The following is a 23,504-nucleotide window of genomic DNA, read 5'->3' as shown; positions in this document are numbered from 1 at the left end:
CCTAGTGCTATGCTACTAGTATCAATGATGCTGTTGCAAATAAGAAAGGAAACTAAAAAGCTATGTTAATTTCAGGCCTCATTAGAAATGGAAGTGGAAAAAAAGGACAATGCTTATTGAATGAAAATGGATTCAAGTATTGGAAAAGTGACATCAAAGTTCTCAGGGAATCTTTCAAGTACATCTCATCTTGCTGCTCTTCCATACACCTTGAGCCCTTTACTTTGTCAGAGCAACAGTTGCATTAATTGAATATTTGCAAGAATAGCTGCCCCAGCTACCTGAGATACGCAAGGTCGGATTGCTCAGGGATGGAAGAAACAAGAAACAGATAAGCTCTGGAAAGTTCAAACGCAACTTTAAGATCTATTAGTAAAGATTTTTCCAGCAGATATAGCTCAGGTGCTGAGGATTGCAATCAGTATGATGCATACAAATCTGGCCTGCACTTTTCAAAATGGAGAGGTCAAAATAAACTTAAAGCTGTGCCAGAACCACCAGAGGAATATGGAGCTCGTCTTTTATGAAAAGAGGCTGCAAAAGGCCAAGGAAGTAAAGACTGAAACAGGATGTGAGGTCTCTTACCAATGGACCAGGAATCATCTGACAGATCAAATATTTTTAAACTGCCTGACTGCTTTGGTATGTTCAATTAATTTCCAGAATGACCAGTATTTTCAGAGAACTGAGGCATCATCTATGCTGCTGTCAAGTTGCAGGAAGCCCTCTAGTCCTGCTGGTGTTCCTGCTTTATGGGTTGAACTCCACATCTTTCTGCTTTTACCTCTTCTTTTGGAGTAATTTTTTATTTCTTATGTCTGGAATGTCATGCAGAAACATGCAGAAACTCACACATTCATTTAAGTTCCATAATTAATTCTTCCATTTTAGTCAAATGAAAGCATTCAAACATCAGCTATGTTGAGAACTACAGAGATGATGTCTCAAGGTTTCTGCTGGTGCCTATTGTTTTCAGATACAAAGCAAAGTGCTTTTCAATTTTCTTTCAGTTATCTTCCACATTTTTGGAATATTTCTGTTCCAGCTGGGTAATAGCTACTTTTATATTCAGGGCATGCTCCTATTTTGAGTTATTCTTGTAAGTATTTGAAGAAATTGCTCAGAGAAAAAAAAAACAAATTGAAAAGAAACCTACCAGCATCTGAATTCTAGCACTGCTTAACACAAACTTCTGCAGAAAAAGATATTTAATTCTAAGTGGCTCATATGACTTTTTTCTAGATGCCCCTGATGTGGAATCTAGATCTAAATTGACATCCATAAAATTAATGGGGTGTGTGTGAATTACTATTACTCAGCCCAAGCAGCAGATTTCTAGTTTCACCATACACTGTACTGTATTTTTTCTTTATATGACCACTAGGCAGATTGTGTACTTTAGGTTCCTCACAATAGTTAAGATTTTACCAATGTATTTTTAGTAGGAAGCCTTCTGAAGCCACAGACTTGCTAATTTAGCAGAAATTAAGTAGAAATGCCAGTCAAAAGGTTTTAAAGTGGTGGCAGACAGGACATGGCATCAGCTTTTGCAGGTGAATGCCTCATCATAAAGAGTGAGAAAGCAAAACCTTTGGAGAAAACTAAGGTATGAAAGAGCACCCTGCGCTCCAATTTTGTGTTTGTTTAATGTTCTCACCTTCTCCCTCTGGAAATGTGGGTGAAGTTGTAGCGTCTCAAAGACAAGAGAAGAACAGACAGAACCCACCTGAGGGTGCGAGGAGATATCCTGACTTGTGAGGAAAAGGAGTACGGTCAGCTGGGATTTGGAAATATTTTGTAACTAGGCCCAAAGGCTACATGCAAAATAAGTTCCAGGATTGCATTTGTTCTTTTCACAGCTGTTATCACAGTGGAGAGTCATGGTTATCTATGATCATCAGCTTCTAAAAACAGCTGTTCTCTTCCTCTACTGCTACCTACGGATGATGACACTGTTCTGAAAGAAATTCTCACTGTCCACCTTGACTTGGAACTTTTTGTTACCAAATTTCAGCCTGTTCTTTTTGCTAAATTCTAAACTGACATTACGATTTTCTTTTTCCTTTGCCTTTTTTTTTTTCCTTCTGGATGCAGCAGTAATACTGATGATAATCACCCAATGGGTCATCTGAGTGCTCTGCTACAAGACGTTTTTCTGATTTTCTTTTTAAAAATTATTTCTCTACTGCTATAAATCTTATGCTATTAATCTTTATTGAGTTATACAGGAATAACTTTGTATAGGTGTACTGTGTACTTGGCTATTGGATGTACTCATGCATTCCCACTGAAAGATAGATGGATAGAGAGAGAGAGAGAGAGAGAAATCTTCTCCTGATTTAAAAATTCTGTCACATTTTCATTATTAAGACCAAAGCTAATATACATAGGTCAACAAGTTTAAAATCAGTGGCTTCATTATATAGTTCATATATTATAGGTGGCCAAGCAACTTCGAACAAACCTCACCTGAAAAATGTGTCTATAAATGAATAAGAAAAGCTTTAACAGGCAAAACCACTACTTCAACTTCATTTAAACTATTTTAAAGGGACTTTGTTGAATCAGCCAGTAGGTGGAGATGTAAGTCCAGTAAAAGCAAAAAAAACAACTATTTGGCAGTCCTTGATACAATTGAAGGTTTGTATAATACAACTTAACCGAGGTTAGATTTCTTAATAAGTATTAGATGAGACAGATGAAATCTGTCTGCAGTTAAAGCCCATCTATCAGCCTTCCTTGTCTTACAGCCTAGGGCCAGCTGTGCCAGCAGAGTTTAGGAAACTTTCATTTCCAACAAACTATTAGTGAAAGTAATAAGGCAAAAATAAATAATTTCTAATAAACAAATATGTAAATTCAAGAATTTTTATAAACTGGATCAGTATTCTGCTATACCACATTAAAAAAACATGGCAGTATAAAAAAACCATAATCTCAGGCATTTCAATACTCACATTTTGATAAGTTTTGAGTCCTTTCATGCCTACAGAAATTATGAGCATGTTATTGCCTTCTGGTACATATACAAATGTTTTTAAAGTATTACCACTTCCACTAAGACAGTCACAATACTCTGTCTTGGCATTAAAAATTTATTAATCTATTAACTTACCATTATAGGAACTCATACTGGTAATTGGTTGCAATAGCAATAATACCTTGTGATATACAAAAAACACAATCACATCTCTAAACATCACTCTTCTATAGAATAATAATATCCCTATGTAGCAGAAATGGAAATGCAAGCAAATGCAGTAAGGTAAGTGTAAAAATTAATGCAATATAGTTTATATTCACCATTTATAATAATTCCTTTGTTTTTGTTATGTTGTTTGGTTTAAGGTCAAATGAAAACACCCCTGGAAATAACGGGGCCCATATGATTAAGCTATATTGACTAATTACACATATATGACTGACAAAGGACTGTTCACCTTCCTTGAATGCCCTTTGAACAAGCCAGGAACAAAGATTGTGCTTTGAACAGTTTTGCTGTTTCAACTGTCATTCTGTCAAAAAAAAAAAAAAATCACTAAATGACAGGCTAGGCATTAAAACCTTCTGCAAAGCAAAGAGCTGGGGACTTAAAGCATTTCCTGTGGTCTGAGAGCTTAGGGTTTGTTCTCCTTCAGGGTCCTTGGGAGTCTCTTCAAAACCCCTGCCCTGTGCTCCCCAGGCAGTGGTCTGAAAACACTCCTCCAAACTACTTTCTTCCCTGCTGTTTACTTTTCCCCTGGGTATTTTGAGAGGTCCTTTGCATGTTTGCAGTGCTTTGAAAAGGAAAATTATTGTTACTGCTCTCCCACTGTGCTCTTCCTGACTTACCATCATCTCTCCACTCCCAGTTCCCTGCATGTCCACACATCATTTGCACTCCTGGGAAAACAGAAAAACTTCCCTGGCTATTTGCCCTAGCATGAAAAAGCCAGGAAAGTTCTGCAGCATCAGCTAAACTTTCTGCTGGAGAACAAGGAGAGCGGAGGGCATGGGATCTCCTCTTTCCTTGCAGGCATCTCATTCTCTGTAGGGAGCAAATGGACTTCTGTGATTTCATTCCTACAGTGCCTCTCCAGCACTCAAAATAACACTGATGCACCATTTTAAAAACAGAAAACATCACAGGGGCTGATTTCCCAAATAATTCACTTGAAGAGATATTTCTGTGCTGTTTTCTCACAAACAAAAGGGGTACATTTTGAAATGAGTAAAGTTTATACAAGGATCTTGTTCCTGGACAAAGGATATTGTCTTGGCAGTTTATCAAAGAACTGATGTCAACTCTTTTGAGTCTCATTTTTTCCTCGTCTATCAAGACACATGCATAGCATTTTATAAATAAACTAACACAGCACATTTCAGAGTGTTTATCATAATTTTCACTTCACAGGTTGGAGGAGGCATTTACCTTTGCCTCTTGACAAAAACATGTCTTCCAGCTAGAATAATGATATTTTGGTTACTTACATGAAAATGAAACAGATGCTAGTTTGTCTGGGGATAATTCAGAATAAGGTACTCATCAGGTCAATACCTACACTGAACTCTCCTAAGATTGTAAACAAAATATGTTTTCACTTTTCTCACTCAAGTCTGAGATAAATAACCTGATTCACAGACAAACTGCCAGGATTAAAACCTGCAGAAATATGGAAGGTACATAATTAATGTAACAGAGATGCAAAACCTACTGATATCCTATAATCCAAAATCAAAATGGAAATTGTCTTGAGACCATCTGCAGACACTGTCCTGTATCTGATCCAGTTCAATGTTGCATTGAAAGCTGCAATTCAGCAGCTCCATGGAATGGAGGGCTTTGTGCATAACTGGATCAGATTGGAACATGTGTCCATGGAGTCCTAGCCTTGATCTCAAGGATGGAAATGGATCCGAAGAGCAAGCTGCTATTGTGCTGTAAATCAGATGCCATCTACAGGATGTGAAGGAATTCTTTGGTACCATTTTATAAAGGTTTGCTTAGCAGGAAGCTGACAAATTTTCAAGGGCCACAGTGTGGAACAGGCTGCATTTCTGGCTGAGAAAATGGATTATTGGAAAGCCAGGAACTCTGCAAGCCTCAATTTCAGGCATGGACCAAACAGACAGTATTATAATTGGGATTTAGAACAGAATTTGCCATTTGCACAAACCTCAAGTAAAGCTCAAGTAACATTGCAATAGGCTGTAAACAACTGGAGGGTTAAGCAGAATTTAAAAATCATAGCAAATTGGAAAAGTGAAGTAAAGAAAGGAAAAAAAGATAAATTTTCAAATGTGCAGATACAAAATATCACACTGATCTATGGATAATGAAGACAGATCACTCTTTTGGACAAGGCACTTGAAATAGATATGAATATAAATGCCTTGCCTTTACACATGTAAAATCTGAATTACAAGAGGAGGATGATGAATACTTGGCCAGATACCAGTTCTGCAGAAAATGATGTGGAGGTTACACCAGAGCACAAGCCTGGCATGAATCAATACTGTCAAGGAAATGCAAACAGGAACATAGTCTCTGAGAGAGGCAAAGTCACCCATCTATTCCACCAGGCAATGGTAAGACTTTGGCTGGTGCTGTAGGCTCTCATCGGAGATGAGATAAGATAATCATCGGAGATCTAGAAACCATTATTTATTAAGAGAGGCTGAAGGAAAGAATGTAATTTACTTGAAAATGAACAATGAACTTATCTGACATGAGTCCTCAAGTACTTAAAAGCTCTGCTCCCACTGTGCAGTTAAGTGATTAAAAATGTGAAGGGGTTAAAGCTGTGGCAGGAAAATTTCTGATTGGATATTGTAAGAACAGTACTGAAACACTGGCTATATTCAAATTTCTTTCCCATCTCCTCTTTTTTCATGCTTCCAGCACACACTGCATTGACAGCCTGATTTTTTCAGAGTGGAAGCCAGAAATATCTCATTACCTCAGGGCTACACCAAGATAGCTGGACAGGCAGAATTATTCCATGCAGAGTCAAAAAAAATCAGAAGGTATACATTGGCCAGTGAGGATGCTTCTATGTCATGTTTAGTTGATCACTGCCTCTGAAAAAAAACAAACCATGGGCACTGGAAGGAAAGGACTGTGATACTGTGGAGCTCCTGCAGACCTCACAAAGCAAGGGGTAAACGACACACACATCCCATCCTGGACAGATGCTAAGGAATATTAATAAACCTGGGCCAATGAACATGTATGGAACTTGCATCAATGGACACATTTAAAAGTGGTTTGGCACAGCCCAATCCCATCAAATTAATTGGTTCAGGCTTTGTGCTTTCTTCTGTTGGAAGCAACTGCAGCACTAGACTGAAGATTTAGACAGCAGCAGATCATTCTTTAAATAAACCACAACAACCAAGTGGACGCAGAGGTTGCTCCCAAATTTATGCTGATAAACACTATAAAATGTAAGAAAGGGGTGTTGGTTTTCTCTTTCTTAGAATCAATAGGTGTCACCAAATTCTGCATTCAAGTTCTAGAGAAAATGGCTCTAAACATACAAATAAGAATAGAAAGAATTGCTTAAAAAAGGTGACATTTTTCTTTATGGAAAACTGTTCAGACATGATTTTATAATTTTGAAGTAAAGCCATCTGTATCAACAGTATGGTGATAGTTTTAAATAGCCCACCTGTATGCACTGAGCAACATAGCTCTGTCTTCTTCTTGGCTACCATCCTAGTCTTTTTTATGTAAAGATGTATTAAAATCATGCCCAGAAGCTACTTAATTTTCTAATTACTGGTAGTATTCGTGACCCATTTTATGTATCTGCCCCAGCATATGGGCATATAGACTGTCAAGCTTCAAAGTTGATACTTGTGTGAAATAGCAGGCTAACAGCTCTAGAAGGATTATACTCAAGGTGTTTATATTTTTATGCTAAATATGATGCCCCAAGTATTAAAGAAAATTGGAAATATGAGTTTAGCCTCATATTTTTTTCCTAACTGATTAGGAAAAAAATCAGTACTCTGTCTTGGCTGGCATAAGCCACAATGAGCATTTAAGTGAAAGGCTGTGTATCAAATCTGAATCTACCCAATTCAGCTAGCATGAAGAACTTGATTAGTGATTGATTTCCTTGATTGAAAATTGAAATTAAACCACCAGCACCATTTTATCCTTGATTTTTGTTTTTCATTCTGATAGGTCACACACTCTGTAGAATCCTCTCCTCTGTACTGGTCCTCAGAGAAAATGTAGTGGTTGTACAGTACCTCTACACTGAAATCCTATCAAAGGCAGGAGAAAATTATTCAATATGAGCATACGCATACCCACAAATTCTGTGTTAGTGTCAATATCTCTCATTGAAAAAAATTCTGAGATTTCAAGGGGCCATGGGTAGATGACAGTTTATAAAAGCTATTTTTATATCCACTATTGTTATCTCCACCAGCAGTCTTTTACAGACCATAGCTTGTCAAAACAATAAATCAAGACCGTAACTTACACAAACTAGCACTAGTTGGAGACTGCTTCACTGTAGAATAATTCCTATGCATAAAACATTCCTGCTGCACAGTTCAAAACAGCAGATTATACTCAGGCTTTAAAAAAATAGATGATTGTTTCTGGTTGTGAGAGGTTTTATGAATGCGTTTATAGGCAGAAATCAGCCATAAAAGACATAGGCTATAAAGCTCTGGGAGCTATAGAACAGAAATCATTGTCCAAAGCACTTTCTGAACTTCAGAAAACAATAATAAAATTGTAAAAGTACTTGTCAGATTTGAAACGTAGTCTTAGCAAAGGCTTTCTTTGCAGGAACATGTTGTAAAAAGTATGTATTTAAATACTGAAAATAAGGAGCTGCAGAAAAAGAGTATTTCTGAGAGTATATCAAATTCAAAAAAAAAAGAGCATCGGGATGACAGTTTGCAAAATAATAATGTGATTTTAGGTACGCAATTCAACAGAATACGTCAAGTAACCTTCCAATCTTTACACACAACTAGCTACATTAGGGTCATAAATTACATTCAAGGCTGAGAGCCTGTGATGCAAGGGAAAGGAAAAATGTACTGATTACCCAATTTTATCCCTTGAGCATGTCCAAAATTTTACCCAAAAGTACATCCATTAAACATAAGTGGCTCCTATTACTGTGAGAGCCTTGTGATGGTGGAGTGATTCTATTTCTATATTATAGATAGGAAACTGAGTATAGGAACTAAAATGTCAGATATTATAAAGTTGTTTCTACTTGCTTGAATAGCCCAGTATTTGCAAAACTGCTGTCCCAGTCCTTTGCTAGAGTCACATGTCTTCAGCTCTGTCTCCCTTCAGGGAGGTCTGGAGATCACAGCTCTACACTGGAAGGCAAAGAACTCTTGGAGAGTAGGGAGTGGCCACACACTAAAACACTTCTAACTTCCTCAGATAGGTGCTAGGAGTCTTGGCATCCAGTAAATAGCACAACACTTCTCTGATTGGTTAAATTTTCCATCTTGAGTTGCAATTCAATAGCAATGTTGTTAGGTCTCACCTGCACCTTTCTCCCCTTCCTGCATCATGAAGTTACACCACCATAAAACTGCTCCAAGGAGTTCTGCAGCCCCTTCCAAATAGTTTTTTGAGTTGAAATGATGGTTTTTGTCTGGTTAAAAGTATGCTGCAGCTGGCATGAAATGGATGCCAGCTTTGAGATCAGGCATGTGGTACCATGAATTGATATAATGTAAGTGCTGCCAGGAAATAAAGAGCGGTCATCCCCAGCAGGCCTGAGCATATCCAACCTCCACTTTGAACTTCCACAGAGCTTTTAGCTCAGACAGGCTATTAAATCATATAAACTGACATGCTGTATATCGCAGTCCATTACAGCAGCAAGGTTATCCCATTAGTTTAAGTGGCGATTGCTTGGGTTAGGTAAGCTCTGCTGGGGACCAGAGAGCCTGCACCATGGAAAGGAACAGCTACAGAGGAGCATGCTCTTATGTCCCAAACCTAAGTGTCCTGTAAGGGCAAGCTCTCAAACCACTGCTGAGACAGAGGAACGAAGCAGTAGGACATGATAAGCCAAGATGACCCTTGCCACAAAGCAGATAAACATCTCTGTTATAGACTACAATAAAATGTTCCAATTCTGCTGAATGATCACTGATCCTGGGATCAAGACAGTGAGCATCATCATGACATAATCATGATTCCACAACTGTCTGACAATTTCCCACCATGCATCAGAACACCAATGTGAGTTGCTTGCACAACCCCAGATGCAGCAGAAGAAAATAGCATGAAGCACTCTTCAGAGTATATTCAGGTAGTTGCACACAAATTGCAAGACAAAAATCACTACAGTCACTATGATGATCTGCAACGGGGACAGATCAGTTAAATGCAATGTAAAAACTCTCATTTCTGTGGCACATGAAAAAGGGAAATCAAAGAGTTCACAGACTTAGTGTCTGGATGAGGAGGCAACCTTATTAGAGGAGAAATCCAGCTTCCATGCCTAGAAGGATCCAATATATCCTGAAAAATAATCACACAGATATTTCAAAAAACTTGCTAACCTTAAAAGCTACATGAGATCCATTTATAGAATAGTTGTTAAGCTTTCCTATACGCTGCAGTGAGCATAGAAAAATATCCAATAATTCATATGGGAGCTTTGACTGAAAATACATTTTAAATGGCTGTAGTTCGGTTCAGTGAAACCTATGGGAAATTTGGCATGGCCAGTGACAAACTATATGTAAACCAAACTGATAAAATTCCTGCATGAATGCTGCCAGATCCAAGTGCAGTTACAAATTTGTCATATGACTGCCCAAATGGTGGTAGTACATCATCTGTACCTGAATTTCACACTGCAAGCTTTTGAGAGCGTTTTACAGTCTTAGAGCCATAAACATCAAGCCAAATCTTGGTGTAAATCTACCTGTTGTGAACAACTGCAGGGGGCCTGAGAAGGGGTGAGAGGAACACCATTTCTGAGTGTACATCAGAAAAAGCTGAGAGCGGCAGTGAAGCTCCAAGTTCTGTCACAGCAAAGGATGAAGATGCTGTCCCAAGTGGCACTGCAGGCATGGGAACAATAAATCAAGACTACACTCACACCACAAATGGATGAGAATGTCTCTTCTTCACAAGAAGGATTTTGAACTGGAAGACCATGCTGAGATAGACAGTGTCTAATGGGAGAGCATCTGGTCAAAACTGACCACAGTGGAATAGTATTAAAAAAAAATTAAAATGTGGGAAAAGATTAATTCCAGAGCACTAGCTGAGCTGGCATTGGAGCTCAGTAAGATTCGTGCTCCTGTCATACCAAGAGCCTACCTGCCAACACTTCAGCTGGTTGTGTCAGCTGCAAACACGCTGCTGGTGTGTGATGCAGCAGGACTTTGGTCATGTGCAGATGGAAAGCAAATGTACCATGCAGATAATACAACAACTGCTCTTAGGTTTTCTGTAGTTTGATCTGGTTTTATGTACGTTATTTCTTAGGCTGATGTGACCTTTTCTGCTTCACACATATACTGTGCTGGCATTTTAAGTGAAGGGAAAAACTCATCAGCACACTTTTTGGATCATGTATCCATTATTTGCTGGTATTTTACTAAAAATGCTGGCAATTTTCCAGTTCATTAGGGATCATCTCAGATCTGACTCTGCTGGCAAGAAATAAAACTATTACGATACCAACAGTAAAATATTTAACCTAAATTAAAAAAAAATCCCTACTGCTTACAAAATAGTAGCATAATAATTATAGTGCTGGCTGAAGCAATTTCTAGTTTTAGTGCATATGTAACTAAAGGAAAACTGTTCTGTATCTTTTACTCAAAGAAGCTGTCTTGGTCAATTAAGTTACTGATAGGTAAAATGGTTTGCAACATTTACTCTATTTGTTGTAAGCAAGGTATTAAAAACTTGAGATCTCAGCAGAGAAGGCCATAGGAGAGAAGCAGTACTGACTTTGAATTAGAAAATAATCTTTCCCCTAAGCAAAATTCATACTGATTATTTAAAACATATCTATTCCCATTTGCCATTTTAGGCAGAGGGTACTTTTAAGCAAGCATATCGTCCTAGCTCAGCCAGCCTTCAGTCCTACTGGCATGAGTGGGGACAGACATGATGGTTCCTGGAGCAGTGCTGCTTTCCCAGCAGCATCGCGCTCTGATGTGCATCCTGTTATGGGGAAAACAAAGAAAGACTCTCACTGATTTGTGCAAGAACAGGGAGGTCTTTCCACCTGACAAGTACTCAGATTAGAAGAGATTTATAGGCTGCACTGTACTATACCTTGTTCCTTGAGAAGCCATTTATCTGCCTGTGTCTCACGCTGGCAGGGCAAGGTGGCTATCAGCTGCTGCCATGCTGAGTGGAATAGCAGATCATGCAAAGTCACCACATCTATTCTGTACTGCACAAAACCTTGTCTTTCTAGGAGGTTTCCTATGAGAGATTCCTCTTTAGTCCTCTCTTGTTTCGTAACAAGATTCTACAAGATGCAAACTACAAACAGCAAACGTGAAACAACTGATAAGCAACCCTGTGGCTACGCTGGCAATAGAGAAGTTTTACTTACACAAACTTTGAAAGCTGAACCAAATTATACAAAGGTTACTTTCAATAAGTGCCAAGAAACTACAACTGCTCAGAGGACCAGGAAGGCTTAGAGTAATTGAATATCTAGCAGCTCTGGAGTGTTATGTGATTGCACTAGCTGTGTCTGTGTTGTGGAATGGTGTAGCAGGGCATCTGGCCCCTCAGAAGAGCTTATCTGTGTCTTGTTAGCTGGTGAACTCAGAGAGCTTGCTAATTGGTGAAATAACTCAGTCAAGACAGCTTGTCTTGCAGTGACTTTTTTTTGACGCCATGAAAGTAATGTTCCCAGCTGTCAATAGATATCTTGCTGTGGAAGTGAGATCTAGAAAGGAAGCTGGAATTTCTGACTAACAGTTCACTTTACAAACTATAAAAATTACATCAAACTTTCACAAAGCAGAAACCTTCTGCATACTCCCTGGAAATCTGTGGGGCTTTCTGTCCAAAGCTGGGATGCCTGCCTTAAAGTTACCCTCCTGGGAGCTGAGTGAAAGCACTCTGTACACTATTGTTATTTTGGCAGTAAATTACATTGACTCCTAATCTATACTAGTTCTTTGCCAGCTTAAATATAGGTACCTCGATATTGTGCACTGTTTTATGTAATCTACTAGTTCTCTTTGTTTTATACTGTGTAATAAGTAGCTCTCTTTAAGGCCTTTTGACTGTGGTTGCCTACCTATTAAATGAATAACTAATTTTATAATGAACCTGATCTGCTGTCCTTAGAACTTGCAGGCTGGAGTGATTTTAGGTGTGGGCCATACTGAATTTAAACTGCTGTCAAAAATCTGAGACTAAAGCAGGGCTTGCCTGAATCTCCCACCCGATCAGTGACAAGTGGTCACATTGGCACCTGATGTCAAGTACTTCACTGGCACTTATGCTAATGCAAGATGAAGACTGAAGGGCCTGGATGGAGATAAGCAAAAATGAGCAAGTAGAAAAATGAAAATGAGCCCACAAATATCACAGTTACCTACTCCTCCCTGCTGGTCATTCCCTGGATATTAGGGTCAGAGTTCTTCTGTTGCTATTGTTTCCACGTTTTGCTTTGGGAAGGGGAGAACGCTGAGGTTTCAAACTGCCATAACCTACAGTGTGGAGGTTCAGCCAGGGCTAACGAATGTCAGAACCTGCCCTACTGGCAGCCCTACTGGGATGTGCCTGTGTGAGACCTGGAGACTTTCCCACATTAGAGCCATGTCTGTCTGTCTGTCTGTCCTTTCCCTTTTGATAAGGATTAATCCAAGCTGAGTCTTACATGAGAATAATTATAAGAAGAGATAAGAAAAAAGGATGTACCTTTGTGAAAAGAAGGAAGATAATTTCTGTGAATGAGCTGATCTCTACAATACTGGGATCAGAGGCTGTCTTATCTAAAACTATTTACAAATCATCTTGACAGTGTTCAGGTTTGACAGCTCTGTGTTCAAGTTACAGCACTGCATATACAGCAGCCACATCACCAGTTATAAACAAAGCATCTGCTGGTGTAACGTGGACTCAACTGTGGGTGCATATATTGCATCAATCACCAGCAAATAAAACATTAAATAAAGTTTCTGTGAAATAAACAGAATTCCTGCCATTGCAATCACTTCTCTGATGCCAATACTTAACTACAAGCATGTGCCTGTCTCTTATGTACAGTCGCTGAGCCAAGTTGTGTTTCCATTTTGTGAATTCTACAAATTGTTGCCTTGATCTTTTTCCTAGTTTTCAGGTGTTTTCTTCTATTACATTTCATTAGCAGAAAGTGGCCTACATGGAAATGCCTGGGCTTGGATTCTGCTACAGTTACACTTTTTGCTTGCCCTTCTTCATGTTCCCACTCTCCCCTTTATCGCTACTTACTCAAAGGGGTCGCTGGGATCAGCTCTCTGGAGCTCTGGAGGAATCGGGATTCTTTTGTAGTACATTTCCCAGTCAAAAGCTCCTCGCATGGCATCCCCCGCCTGCGCCTCGTAGCCAAAGTGATTGTGGTCAATGACATCGATCATAGGACACACGATGGTTTTGTGATTAAGTGCAATCTGGTCTGAAAAATGAAAGCAGAAAATAGGAAACGGCATGTCTAGTCAAGCCATCTATCATATTACTGCAAAGTGAATCCCACAGGTTTCTGATGTTTGAAGATTGCTTGCTTTGTGCCCTGTGGCCCCCCAATAATTTCATCTTTCCAATCTGTATCAAACCTTTATTTAAAGTAGAATTAATGCAGTTGGGCAGTGATTAGAAGTATTTATGGTTCCTTAAAAGGAAGCACATCCCTGTGAGACCCACAGGAGTCCAGTCATCTGCATCTCTCTCTCCTTGCTATGCTGAGCTGTCCCCAGTCTGTCAGCTATGGAGCAGGCCAGCAAGCAAATGGTAAAAATACTCCCTCATCTGTGGGGAGTGTGTTTGGGAACCCCCTGAGAGAGAGATTTATTCCTAAATGTGAATTTCAGCCCCTGCAACCATTCAGTCACTGTTCCTGTGGCTGTAGAGTGCATCAGCTTTGAAATCAAATGCTCCAAATTAAAGGCAAACTCCAACACAAAGAGAAAAACAGAGCTTGTGTCCTTTTTTTTTGTACCAATCTTTGAGTTCTAAAGAAGGCTCCACAGTACTATTCTTACCTGCTTTCTAAAGAAAGGACTTTAGTTTTGCTTTTAAAAAAAAAATTAGAACTGTGAGACTAAATCAAATTCCCATCCCTAGCATAAACTCAGCTCAGCCTGAGTCTGCTTTGGTGAATCCTATTGCTTAATCCTATAGAGCTCCTCTGAAAAGAAAGACAAGTAAAGAAGATAGGCCAACATCAAGAACTAGGCAGAGGAATAATGGTTTGAAATGAGGAAGTACAGAGAAAACCTATAGCCGTGTTGACATGAAAGGACTGTAAAAAATTACCTATGAACCCTCAAAAACCCCCTAAAACCTTAACATTCCAAGTATAATAAAGTTATTTCTCTGAATGGCAGCTTAGATCCTTTATATTATTTAGTACATTTTGGGGCCTATGTGGAAAATTTGGTTTTTGTTTTTTGATTTTGTTGTTTAGATTTCACTGACGGTTGATAATACCCTAAAAATAATAAGAGGGCTGAGTGTGGATTGAACACTTAGCTAGGGAGGCAGCTAATACTGGTATAATGATTAATAAGACAGATTCTGCTTCCATGCTTCTGCAGGACTGGAGTTAAGAAAAAAAGATTATTTTCACAAAACATCAGGGTCTTTATATTTATTCTCAGAAGTTTAAGTTTAGAAATCAGGGATCAATGCTTCTAGTGGGAAATTACTGTGACTGGAAGTTCAGCTGGTTTTTACATCCTTATTCTTTAATAGTGAAATAAGTTTAAAGCACAGGATCTCACAAAATTCTAGGAAACTCATCACAGAGATAATGGCTGCATTACTGTTGCTATGGCCAAATATAATTACATTCACTGGCACATTGTACAGTGTTATCTGTGATCATTATATAAAATCACTTTTACATAATCTCTTTCCTGCGATGGCCCTCCTAATAGTTATAGGGCTTATAACAATCTGTCTCTGATCCCTCCTTCTAAATTGATTGGAGTAGAGAAACTAAATGGGATTGATTTTTCTGAAGCAGGTCAAAGGTACACTCTTAATGCTTTAGCATCCTTCTCTTCATCTTTAAAAGCTGCTATCTTTAAATACACTGAAGGATTTGAAGTCTCCAAGTCACATGTAGATAGCCAGGGGGAGATTTTTTTGAGCAATGCTCAAGCTCAATCCCAGTCTTCATTTCTGCAACTCTCTCAAGAATCCTGCAAGTATGATGATGCTTACCTGCCGTGGTGTGTTTCTGCAGAACTTACTTCTCAGCCTCCAAAATATTTTAGACATAAGGAACCACAGGAAAATCTTGTGTTTTGATAAAACCAGGGTGTTTGTAGTTGTGTACACCAAAAGTAACTGTAACTGAAAACAACTGTGGCTCAGCTCCACAAAGCCATTTAGATACCCTAAAAGTACTGAAATAACTCAGTCTTTCTTTGGCCTAAAAGCTGATAGTTCATTCTGAATATGTAAGTTAGATACTTAAATAGCTCTGAGAACCATCTGTAAGTGATTGGTCTTGGTTCCTCACCCCCCTCCCCAACCTCTAATTTTCAAGGTCTCATTTGGAACAAAACCTGGTTTGGAACAGTGTAAACCACTGCTCCTCTCAGCAGAGACTGCCGGTCCAGAGCAGGGCTGAACCATGTACCTGCTGAGGATTTTTCACTACACATGCCAGATTCAGTCAGAGCTAAAACAGGGCAGCTTCAAAGCAATAAACACTCTACATGTCCTCTGTTGTGGTTCCCTGAATGACCTTTCAGTCACATGCAGTGCTGAGTGAATCACAAAATATGACTTCAGATAAACACTTGAAAACATACATTAACTATACTATTACTAGCAGCCAGGTGTCATCTGATTTCAGTACAGTAAATATATGCCATCTCAAGTTTATAAGAAAATTCCCTCATTCCTTTAGAAAAACGGCACAGGGAAAATATACTGGATGTGTGTTTATTTTCTATTTGTCCTTTATGTAATGCTCTACTTTTTCTTTCAAAATACAACAGATTTGATTCTGGGCTTCAGTATTCTTCAAGACTCATTTCTAGATCCTCTGGCTGCTTGGTTATCTACAGGTATTCTACTAGATGTGGAATGAGGAAGATTTCATTCCTCTTGACAACAGAGGGGCACAGATGCAGTTGCTCTCATCTTTCCAGTTTTCTGGTTTGAGGCTGAGGGTTCAACATCAACAGCAACCTGGCTGCAATTGTGAGTCCTTTGATGCCAATCTATTTCTTCTTTGGTTTTTACATGGTGAAATCTAGCTAAATGTATGGAACAGATTATCTCATGGAAGATCATATAGGCTAGGGGATCAGGTCCAGCCAGGATGGGTTTATGAAAGTCTGGTCCTGTCCTGCCTGACTAACATTATCTTCTATAAGCAGGTAACCTGCCTAGTGGATGTGAGGAAATGGATATTGTCTACCTGGACTTCAGTAAAGCCTTTGATACTGTCTCTCAGAGCATTCTCCTGGAGAATGTGGCAGCTTAGAAAGGTGCACTCTTGACTGGATAAAAAAGTGGCTGGATGGACAGCCCAGAGAGTCGTGGTGAATGAAGTTAAATCCAGTTGGTGGAAGATTGGAAGTGTTGTTCCCCAGGGAATCAGTACTGGGGCCAGTACTTTCTAACATCTTTCTGGATGATCTAGATGAGGGGATCAGGTGCACCCTCAGTCAGGTTGCAGATGACACCAAGTTGGATGGGAGTGACAATCTGCTGGAGGGCAGGAAGGCTCTGCAGAGGGATCTGGACAGGCTGAACCAAGAATTGAGGCCCTTGGGTCCTAACAACCCCATGCAGTGCTACAGGCCTACAGATGCACATCTGGGAAGCTGCCCAGAGGAAAAGAGCCTGGCCTGTAGGTGCTGTCTGACAGTGGCTGAACATGAGCCAGCTGTGCCCAGATGGCCAAAAAGGCAATGGCATCCTGGCCTGTATCAGCAATAGTGTGGCCAGCAGGGATTGTCCCTGGGGCAGGGATTGTCCCGCTGTCCTTGGCACTTGTGAGGCTGCACATCAAGTCGTGTGTCCAGTTCTGGGCCCCTCAATACAGGAAGGACATTGAGGGGCTGGAGAGAGTTCACACAAGGATAATGGAGCTGGTGAAGGGTCTGGTGCACAAGTCCTGTGAGGAGCAACTGAGGGACCTGGGGTTGTTTACCCTGGAGAAAAAGTGGCTCATGGAAGACATTATCCCTCTACACAACTGCCTGAAAGGAGGTTGTGGTGAGGTGGGGGTTGGTCTCTTCTCCTAGTGATAGAACAAGGGGAACTGGCCTCAACTTGGATTTCTCTCTGCTCCTTTATGACATTTCTGCTTTACGTGAAGACATGGAGGTTATTTTTAAAAATGCAGATGTGTTTGAGGGCAAGGAGATAACAAGGGGAACAACTGCATACATGATTTGATATGAAAGCTAAGAAGGATAAAAATTTGGAATTTTGTGTATTATCTTATTACTGATCTGAAGAGAAACTAGTTAATAGTATTTTTCTTGGTCTCTACTGATAGCTCATTAGAAGAATGCACATGTTGCTGCAAATGCTTTATCAGCTTACTGTGTGGCCCAAGAGTCCCAACATCAGAATTCAAGGAACAATAACCATTAATTAGCAAAACCATAACCTTCTGTGTACTTACAGCAGACTTTTTTAATGAATACAAATTTCTTTATTAGGCAACTCAGAAATTTTCTTCGGTTATGGTAGCAAAAAGCACTCACTTTGCAAAGCATATATACTTTGCATGTATATATAGTGTGCAGAAAAGAGACCATTATTTCCAGAAGTGAAATCTTAGGCTACAACAATTGAATCCTTCCATTCCTTTAACTAACGGAGCTTTGCTGGCTGCAGCTGGAATCCAGCAAAATAGTCAATAGCAAATCATTTTTTCTGAGCTTCCTGTTGTGGATGCTATTGCTATTGGATTTAACACTGAGGCCTTGGATATATTTACAGCAAAAACTGTTTTAATGCAATGTGGAAAACTAAGAAGGAGTACAATACCTGCATAACAAACCCTTTCAGGTCTTTAGCAAGGACATAACATTATATTAGATATAGCAGTGTATTTAGTAGTAGTAACAATAAAATAAATTGTAACTACTATATGCTGAAGCATTACTGAGAGATTTTACAAATTCTTTTGTCTCAAGAAACAAAATGCAGCTGCTCACATTTCTTGGAGTTCTGTCTCACACTGACACTTCAGACAGATCAGAACTTCAGCAGAACTCCAAACACTTTGACACAGTGTATGTCTAGCTTACTGGGGGACACAGCTTCAGTTACTGGTTTTTTGTCTGTTTTTAATGCCTGATGAATGCTCACGCACTTACTGAGCAAGGGTGGCAGCCAGTTCACGTTGACTTCGCAGTGGGAATCCAGAAATGTCAGGACCTCTCCTCTAGCCAGCGAGGCTCCCAGCAGCCTGGTCCGAATGAGCCCTTCCCGTTTCTTGGTGCGCACTATCCTCACCTTGGCAAAGCGGACCATGTATTCCTCCAGCTTCTCTTTCAAATGTTCTAGAAAGAAAGGCAAAAAAACCATCAGCAGTGGCAGGCCTGGAGGAGCCAACAGGTTGGTGTAAAACCTGCAAGCTGCTTATCTACTTCCATCTTTAGTCACTTCAAGTCCTCCAAACTCTGCCATAAATCCTCCTGAGATGGTTCAGAAAGTGCAAATATTCTCTCTTTTATCACACAGAGGAAGACACTGACACTGTGCCACAGTTGTTACTGGCAACCTGCCATCCACAGTATAATGGCCAAAACAGCTGCAGGATATTCATCCATTCTCTTGCTCCTGCAGCCCAGGGCCACATAAACATTCTGGCATGTCATTTTATAAACAGTGACATTTCCAAGTTTCCATTTATAAGTTTCCTATATGAACTTATTGTGAAGTACTATGCACGGAAATAAATTTTAAAAATAAAACTAGCACAATGAGGTTGTTTTTGTAATGGGAAGGGAAACAGATATGAAGAAAGAGCTTAATAGTTAGATACCAGCATGAAGCACACAGACAGCTGACTTCCTAATAAAATTAGGCTGAAATGCAGAGTAGTTGATAGGTCCTCTGATCTGCAAAATCTGGTTCTGTTTGTATCACTAAACATCATCTTTGGGAATATTTTTTCTTCTGACAAGAAATGCACACTAAGAATCATAAAAAAAACCCAACAACAAAAAACACCCTACAGTTTTGCCTCTTCCTAAATACATCTAAAATACAAGTCCTGATCTTTTGTCTTTGCTATAACACCTCAGCTTGCCACTCATTACTTTGGAAAAATATGATAATTTCATTCATCAGGAGAAAAGGGAGAGAAAAGCTTAGTCTCTAATAATTAAAACAATTGAAAGCTACATTTAGTGATGCTAAGGATTGCAAGCTAAGTCTCATGGAAACGGCTTTGTCAAGTTATACTTGTTTCTGATATCAGCTACTAATTCTTTGGACTTTTATGGACAGCACAGGCCTTGTTCCTGTTCTTACACCATTACAAATTGCAAGAAGTTTGCTGTGGACTAGCCAAAAGGATTTCCACTTAGCAGTATCCCGGAGTATATAATGCAGACATACAAATTTAAGGCAATGAGCAAATAAGTCACAGCACAGACAATACAGAATCTTGTGCAAAAACAAAATTAAGCTCCAGTGAAATAGAGCTCCCTCCACATGTTGATTTTCATCTTGCTATTTTCCTAGCTGACAAACACATACAACTTTCCAAAGCTACCTGCAGATAAGGAAGAAGCAGAACACTGATGTGTACTTAGTGGAAGAGTACTACACAGGATGGTCCTTTATACTGAGGAATCCTGATGCACACTGGCACAGAAGAGGGACTGGGAACATCCCACTGCAATGACTACAGAACAGGTTGGGGCTTCTGGGAGGAGAAACACAACATTTTGGAGATATCATGAGTCAAGATAGAGGTTTATGCTCGTTGTACTGCCCAGGAGAAGTATTAGGTCAAGTGAGGAAAGCCAAGTCTGAGACAGTAACATAAATAATGACATTCAGATGAATATAGAAAGTTTTCTGCTCTGTGTCTGACTGTAGAATACCCATTTAAATTCCTAAATAAGAAGAAAAGAATTATCCCTTTCCCCATCCCATTTCACTATTTACACTCATTAAAATTCCAATAGTAACAATGCCAAGAGATGTTCTGTGTCTTGAGTGGTGGGTTTTGTATGACCAATCATATTCACAGGACAAGGCCTGTATGCTACTCTAACTCACTCTAGCTAGCAGCTACAATTCAGTTTTGTGACGGAACTGAGGTTTATTCAAGCCCTGGATCATTTTGTGCCCACAGGCAAAACTGTTTAAAGTGTATATTTATTGAACTGTTTTTCTGTTTTTATGATCTCCATTGAGACTATTCCCATAGCACTGAAATACAGAAGAAGGGAAATAGACCTTAAAAACAAAGATACAAAGACCTTGCAGGTAATACAAGAAAGTCAGTTAGGGCTGTCAGTCTGGATTTTTTTCTATATTGTAAATTGTATCATCTAACAGCCATGAAAAATGAAAAAGCTCTAAAGTGACAGGTTATTATATATTTCCAAAGTAAATCAAATCTAATCAGTTAGGTACCATAGGTTCTGATAGTCCTCAGACACCAGAAATTTCCTGCAGTTCTCGAAGGTCACCTAACCCTTCTCCTTTTCCACCCACAGGTCTTCAGTTTGTTTGCACTGAATGGTGCATAGGGACCCAGCACCAAGAGCAAGGCCACACTGCTGCACATTGCTCAGACAAGCACTAAAAAAGAACTGGGTTGCTCAGCCAGAACACACCTCTCCAACTCTGAAGCAGCTGCTAAATGCCTTGGCTATGGCACAAATCCCCCATCATCACCTGCCTACCCTCAGAGATGGGCTCACTGATGACACTCTGGTTGATCGAGGAGTTGTCCAGATACTACATAGCTCTGAATTTCATTACGTGTCAGACACAATTGCTTTACTCCTTCCTGTTTTTAGGCAGTTTCTCTCTTTGTAGGTGAAGGCAGCTACCAAGAAAGCAGGTAAATGCTCTGATGGAGAGAAGCAGGAGCCTTACTTGGACAATCCAAATTGTTTGTGGTGCTGGTAGGCTCTCTGGTGCCTGCAGGCACACAAGTTGGCCTCCACTAGCTGGGTGTCACAATGGTTACTGCCCTTACAGCAGGCAGTTTGAACATGGCCACCACTGCTGTTTAAATGAACTAATACAAATGCACCCTTTAAAAGCATTCTGATTGTTATCACTTGTCTTGAGCCAAATTAATTCACTGAAATTCAGTCTCATGCAAAGGAATTAATTTCATTCCTTCCACATCTTTCAGTGAGCAAATTCTGAAAGCTGAGTGCCTTTCTTCTCAGGAAAACACTTCAGGGAGAGATGATGTAAACTATCAAATTATGATACATTCTTTTCTGTTCTTATATCAATTGCTAAATAACAATAGAGTTGAATAATATGATTTGATTGTCATTAGTGGTATTGGAGCTTGAAATTTATTAAATTGATGGTAGTTCATACCGTTCTTTCATTGCTTTAGATTCCTTGCAAACTCAGGAAAAAGGTCTCTCAAATTTTAATTTTTTTTTTCCTTTGGCTGCAATTCTGTGGAACAAACAAAAGCTCTGCACCACCTTCCTCCCTCTCTCTCAGATAGCTCTTCATGCATTTTAGACAGCATATCACCTGATTTGTGAAGAACTGCATTAAAACATCCAGCACATCTTCTGATGCCAGAATTACATATCCCAAAATTATTGTCATCTATTTAATTAGTCCAATGACTGAATGATTTTATCATTTTCTCCTTGTTGCTAAGGAACGAGTAGAAAAAAAGCCGAAACACACAAATAAAATTTGCACATCTTTTTTACACAGAATTCTAAATGCCTCCTCATTTAGACATATCTGGAAGTAGTAAGGAAGAAAACAAAAGTAATGACTTGTGAATTTTATACAGCTTAGTTAGGCAAGTGACATTAAAAGACCAGGTCTACATACAAACCAAAGTATATGGATTACTAGAGAGACATATGGTATCTACATTTTATAGACCAGTTACATGTTAGTAATATCCTAACAGTAAGTCATGAAAGAGTCAAATAGAGGCCTGCAAGAGTACCTACTCTATCTTTAGTTTTGAGATGTGGCAAGGAAGATGGTTTGGGAATTTATTTGGGAAAAAATTCTCAATAACTAAAATAACTATAAAAACATCACAAAGTGTTTAAGTTCAATGTCCAACTCCAATATGGTTGCGAGAATGAAAATATCTTAAGGTGAAGGAAACAAATTCGTTTTGGATCCATAACTACTGATCTTTTAAACTTAAATCATTACAAAAGTGATCTCATACTCTAATTTGTCCTACAATGTCTTGAGGCACTATCTGTTTCAAATTTTACCAATCTCTAAAAGCAAAAATAAACACAGAGTAACAGCCAGAGACAGTAGAACAGTATCAGTTTTAAAGAAAACTGTAGTATTTTCTACTATAAATATAAATACTAAAAACATATATTTCATTTAGAAATTCATTTTGATTAAAAAATAATATCAGTGTTTGTGATTACTAACAAATTTAGATTTTTAAAATCTTGTCTTTTACCAAACCTATTAGAATAAACTTCCCCTTTTCACAGAACTCCATAAATTTCCCTCACAGAAGAGAACACCAAATGTTTTATTTCCTATAGTACAACTGCATTTCCTCACAGATCCCAACTATTTTATTGCTAATCTGCAGAAGAAGCATCTCACACATAAACCCTGTATGTTATACATACACATTTACAACTAAGCAAACTCAAGTAGACAAGTAAACATGCATGAATCAATGTTAGCACAAAACTGTAATTCTAGAGAAATTATTTTAAAGAAATTATAATGCAGTGTGTAAAATAGAAAGCAACCTGTAATAAAAAGACATTTAAATGTCCAGAGGACAGCACATTCTGCCCATTCATTACCAAAGGAAATCAGATTTGAACAGATTTGCCATGACAATAGAACAGGGAGATAGGATGGTTTAATTTATATTCAGTAGAATTACATAAATTCCACTTTCAAAATTGGGCATGAGAGAGAAGTCAGTATTTAAATTCTACAGGAAGCTATAAATGGTACTTTTTGCATACAAAGAAGCCAAAGACCCTTCCATTAGATATGGGAGCAAATATCTAATTCATAATTGAAAAGAAAATACATCATACTTTTCTTTCCAGTGCTGATCAGATGAATCCCTGAAATGTAAGTTTGACACATGCCAGGCACCTGCTAGGGCAAGAGCTGGCAC

General features: G+C 39.0%; 1 protein-coding gene across 6 annotated transcripts in view; it reads right to left on the bottom strand.

Moving 5' to 3' along the window:
• GALNTL6 (polypeptide N-acetylgalactosaminyltransferase like 6) overlaps nucleotides 1-23,504 on the bottom strand; it is a 539,467-nt gene that overhangs the window by 63,663 nt on the left and 452,300 nt on the right. For all 6 annotated transcript variants that reach the window (XM_077177323.1, XM_077177322.1, XM_077177325.1 and 3 more), the window contains 2 exons: nucleotides 18,523-18,708; nucleotides 13,442-13,625 (listed from right to left, as the gene is read on the bottom strand). In XM_077177323.1, coding sequence (XP_077033438.1) covers nucleotides 13,442-13,625; nucleotides 18,523-18,708 — 370 coding nt within the window. The remainder of the gene's footprint in view (nucleotides 1-13,441; nucleotides 13,626-18,522; nucleotides 18,709-23,504) is intronic.

This window comes from Agelaius phoeniceus, chromosome 4 (assembly GCF_051311805.1).
Source record: "Agelaius phoeniceus isolate bAgePho1 chromosome 4, bAgePho1.hap1, whole genome shotgun sequence".
NCBI classification, from domain to species: Eukaryota; Metazoa; Chordata; class Aves; order Passeriformes; family Icteridae; genus Agelaius; species Agelaius phoeniceus.
Note: the sequence above shows the minus strand (reverse complement) of the source record. Positions and strands in the feature narration are given on the sequence as shown.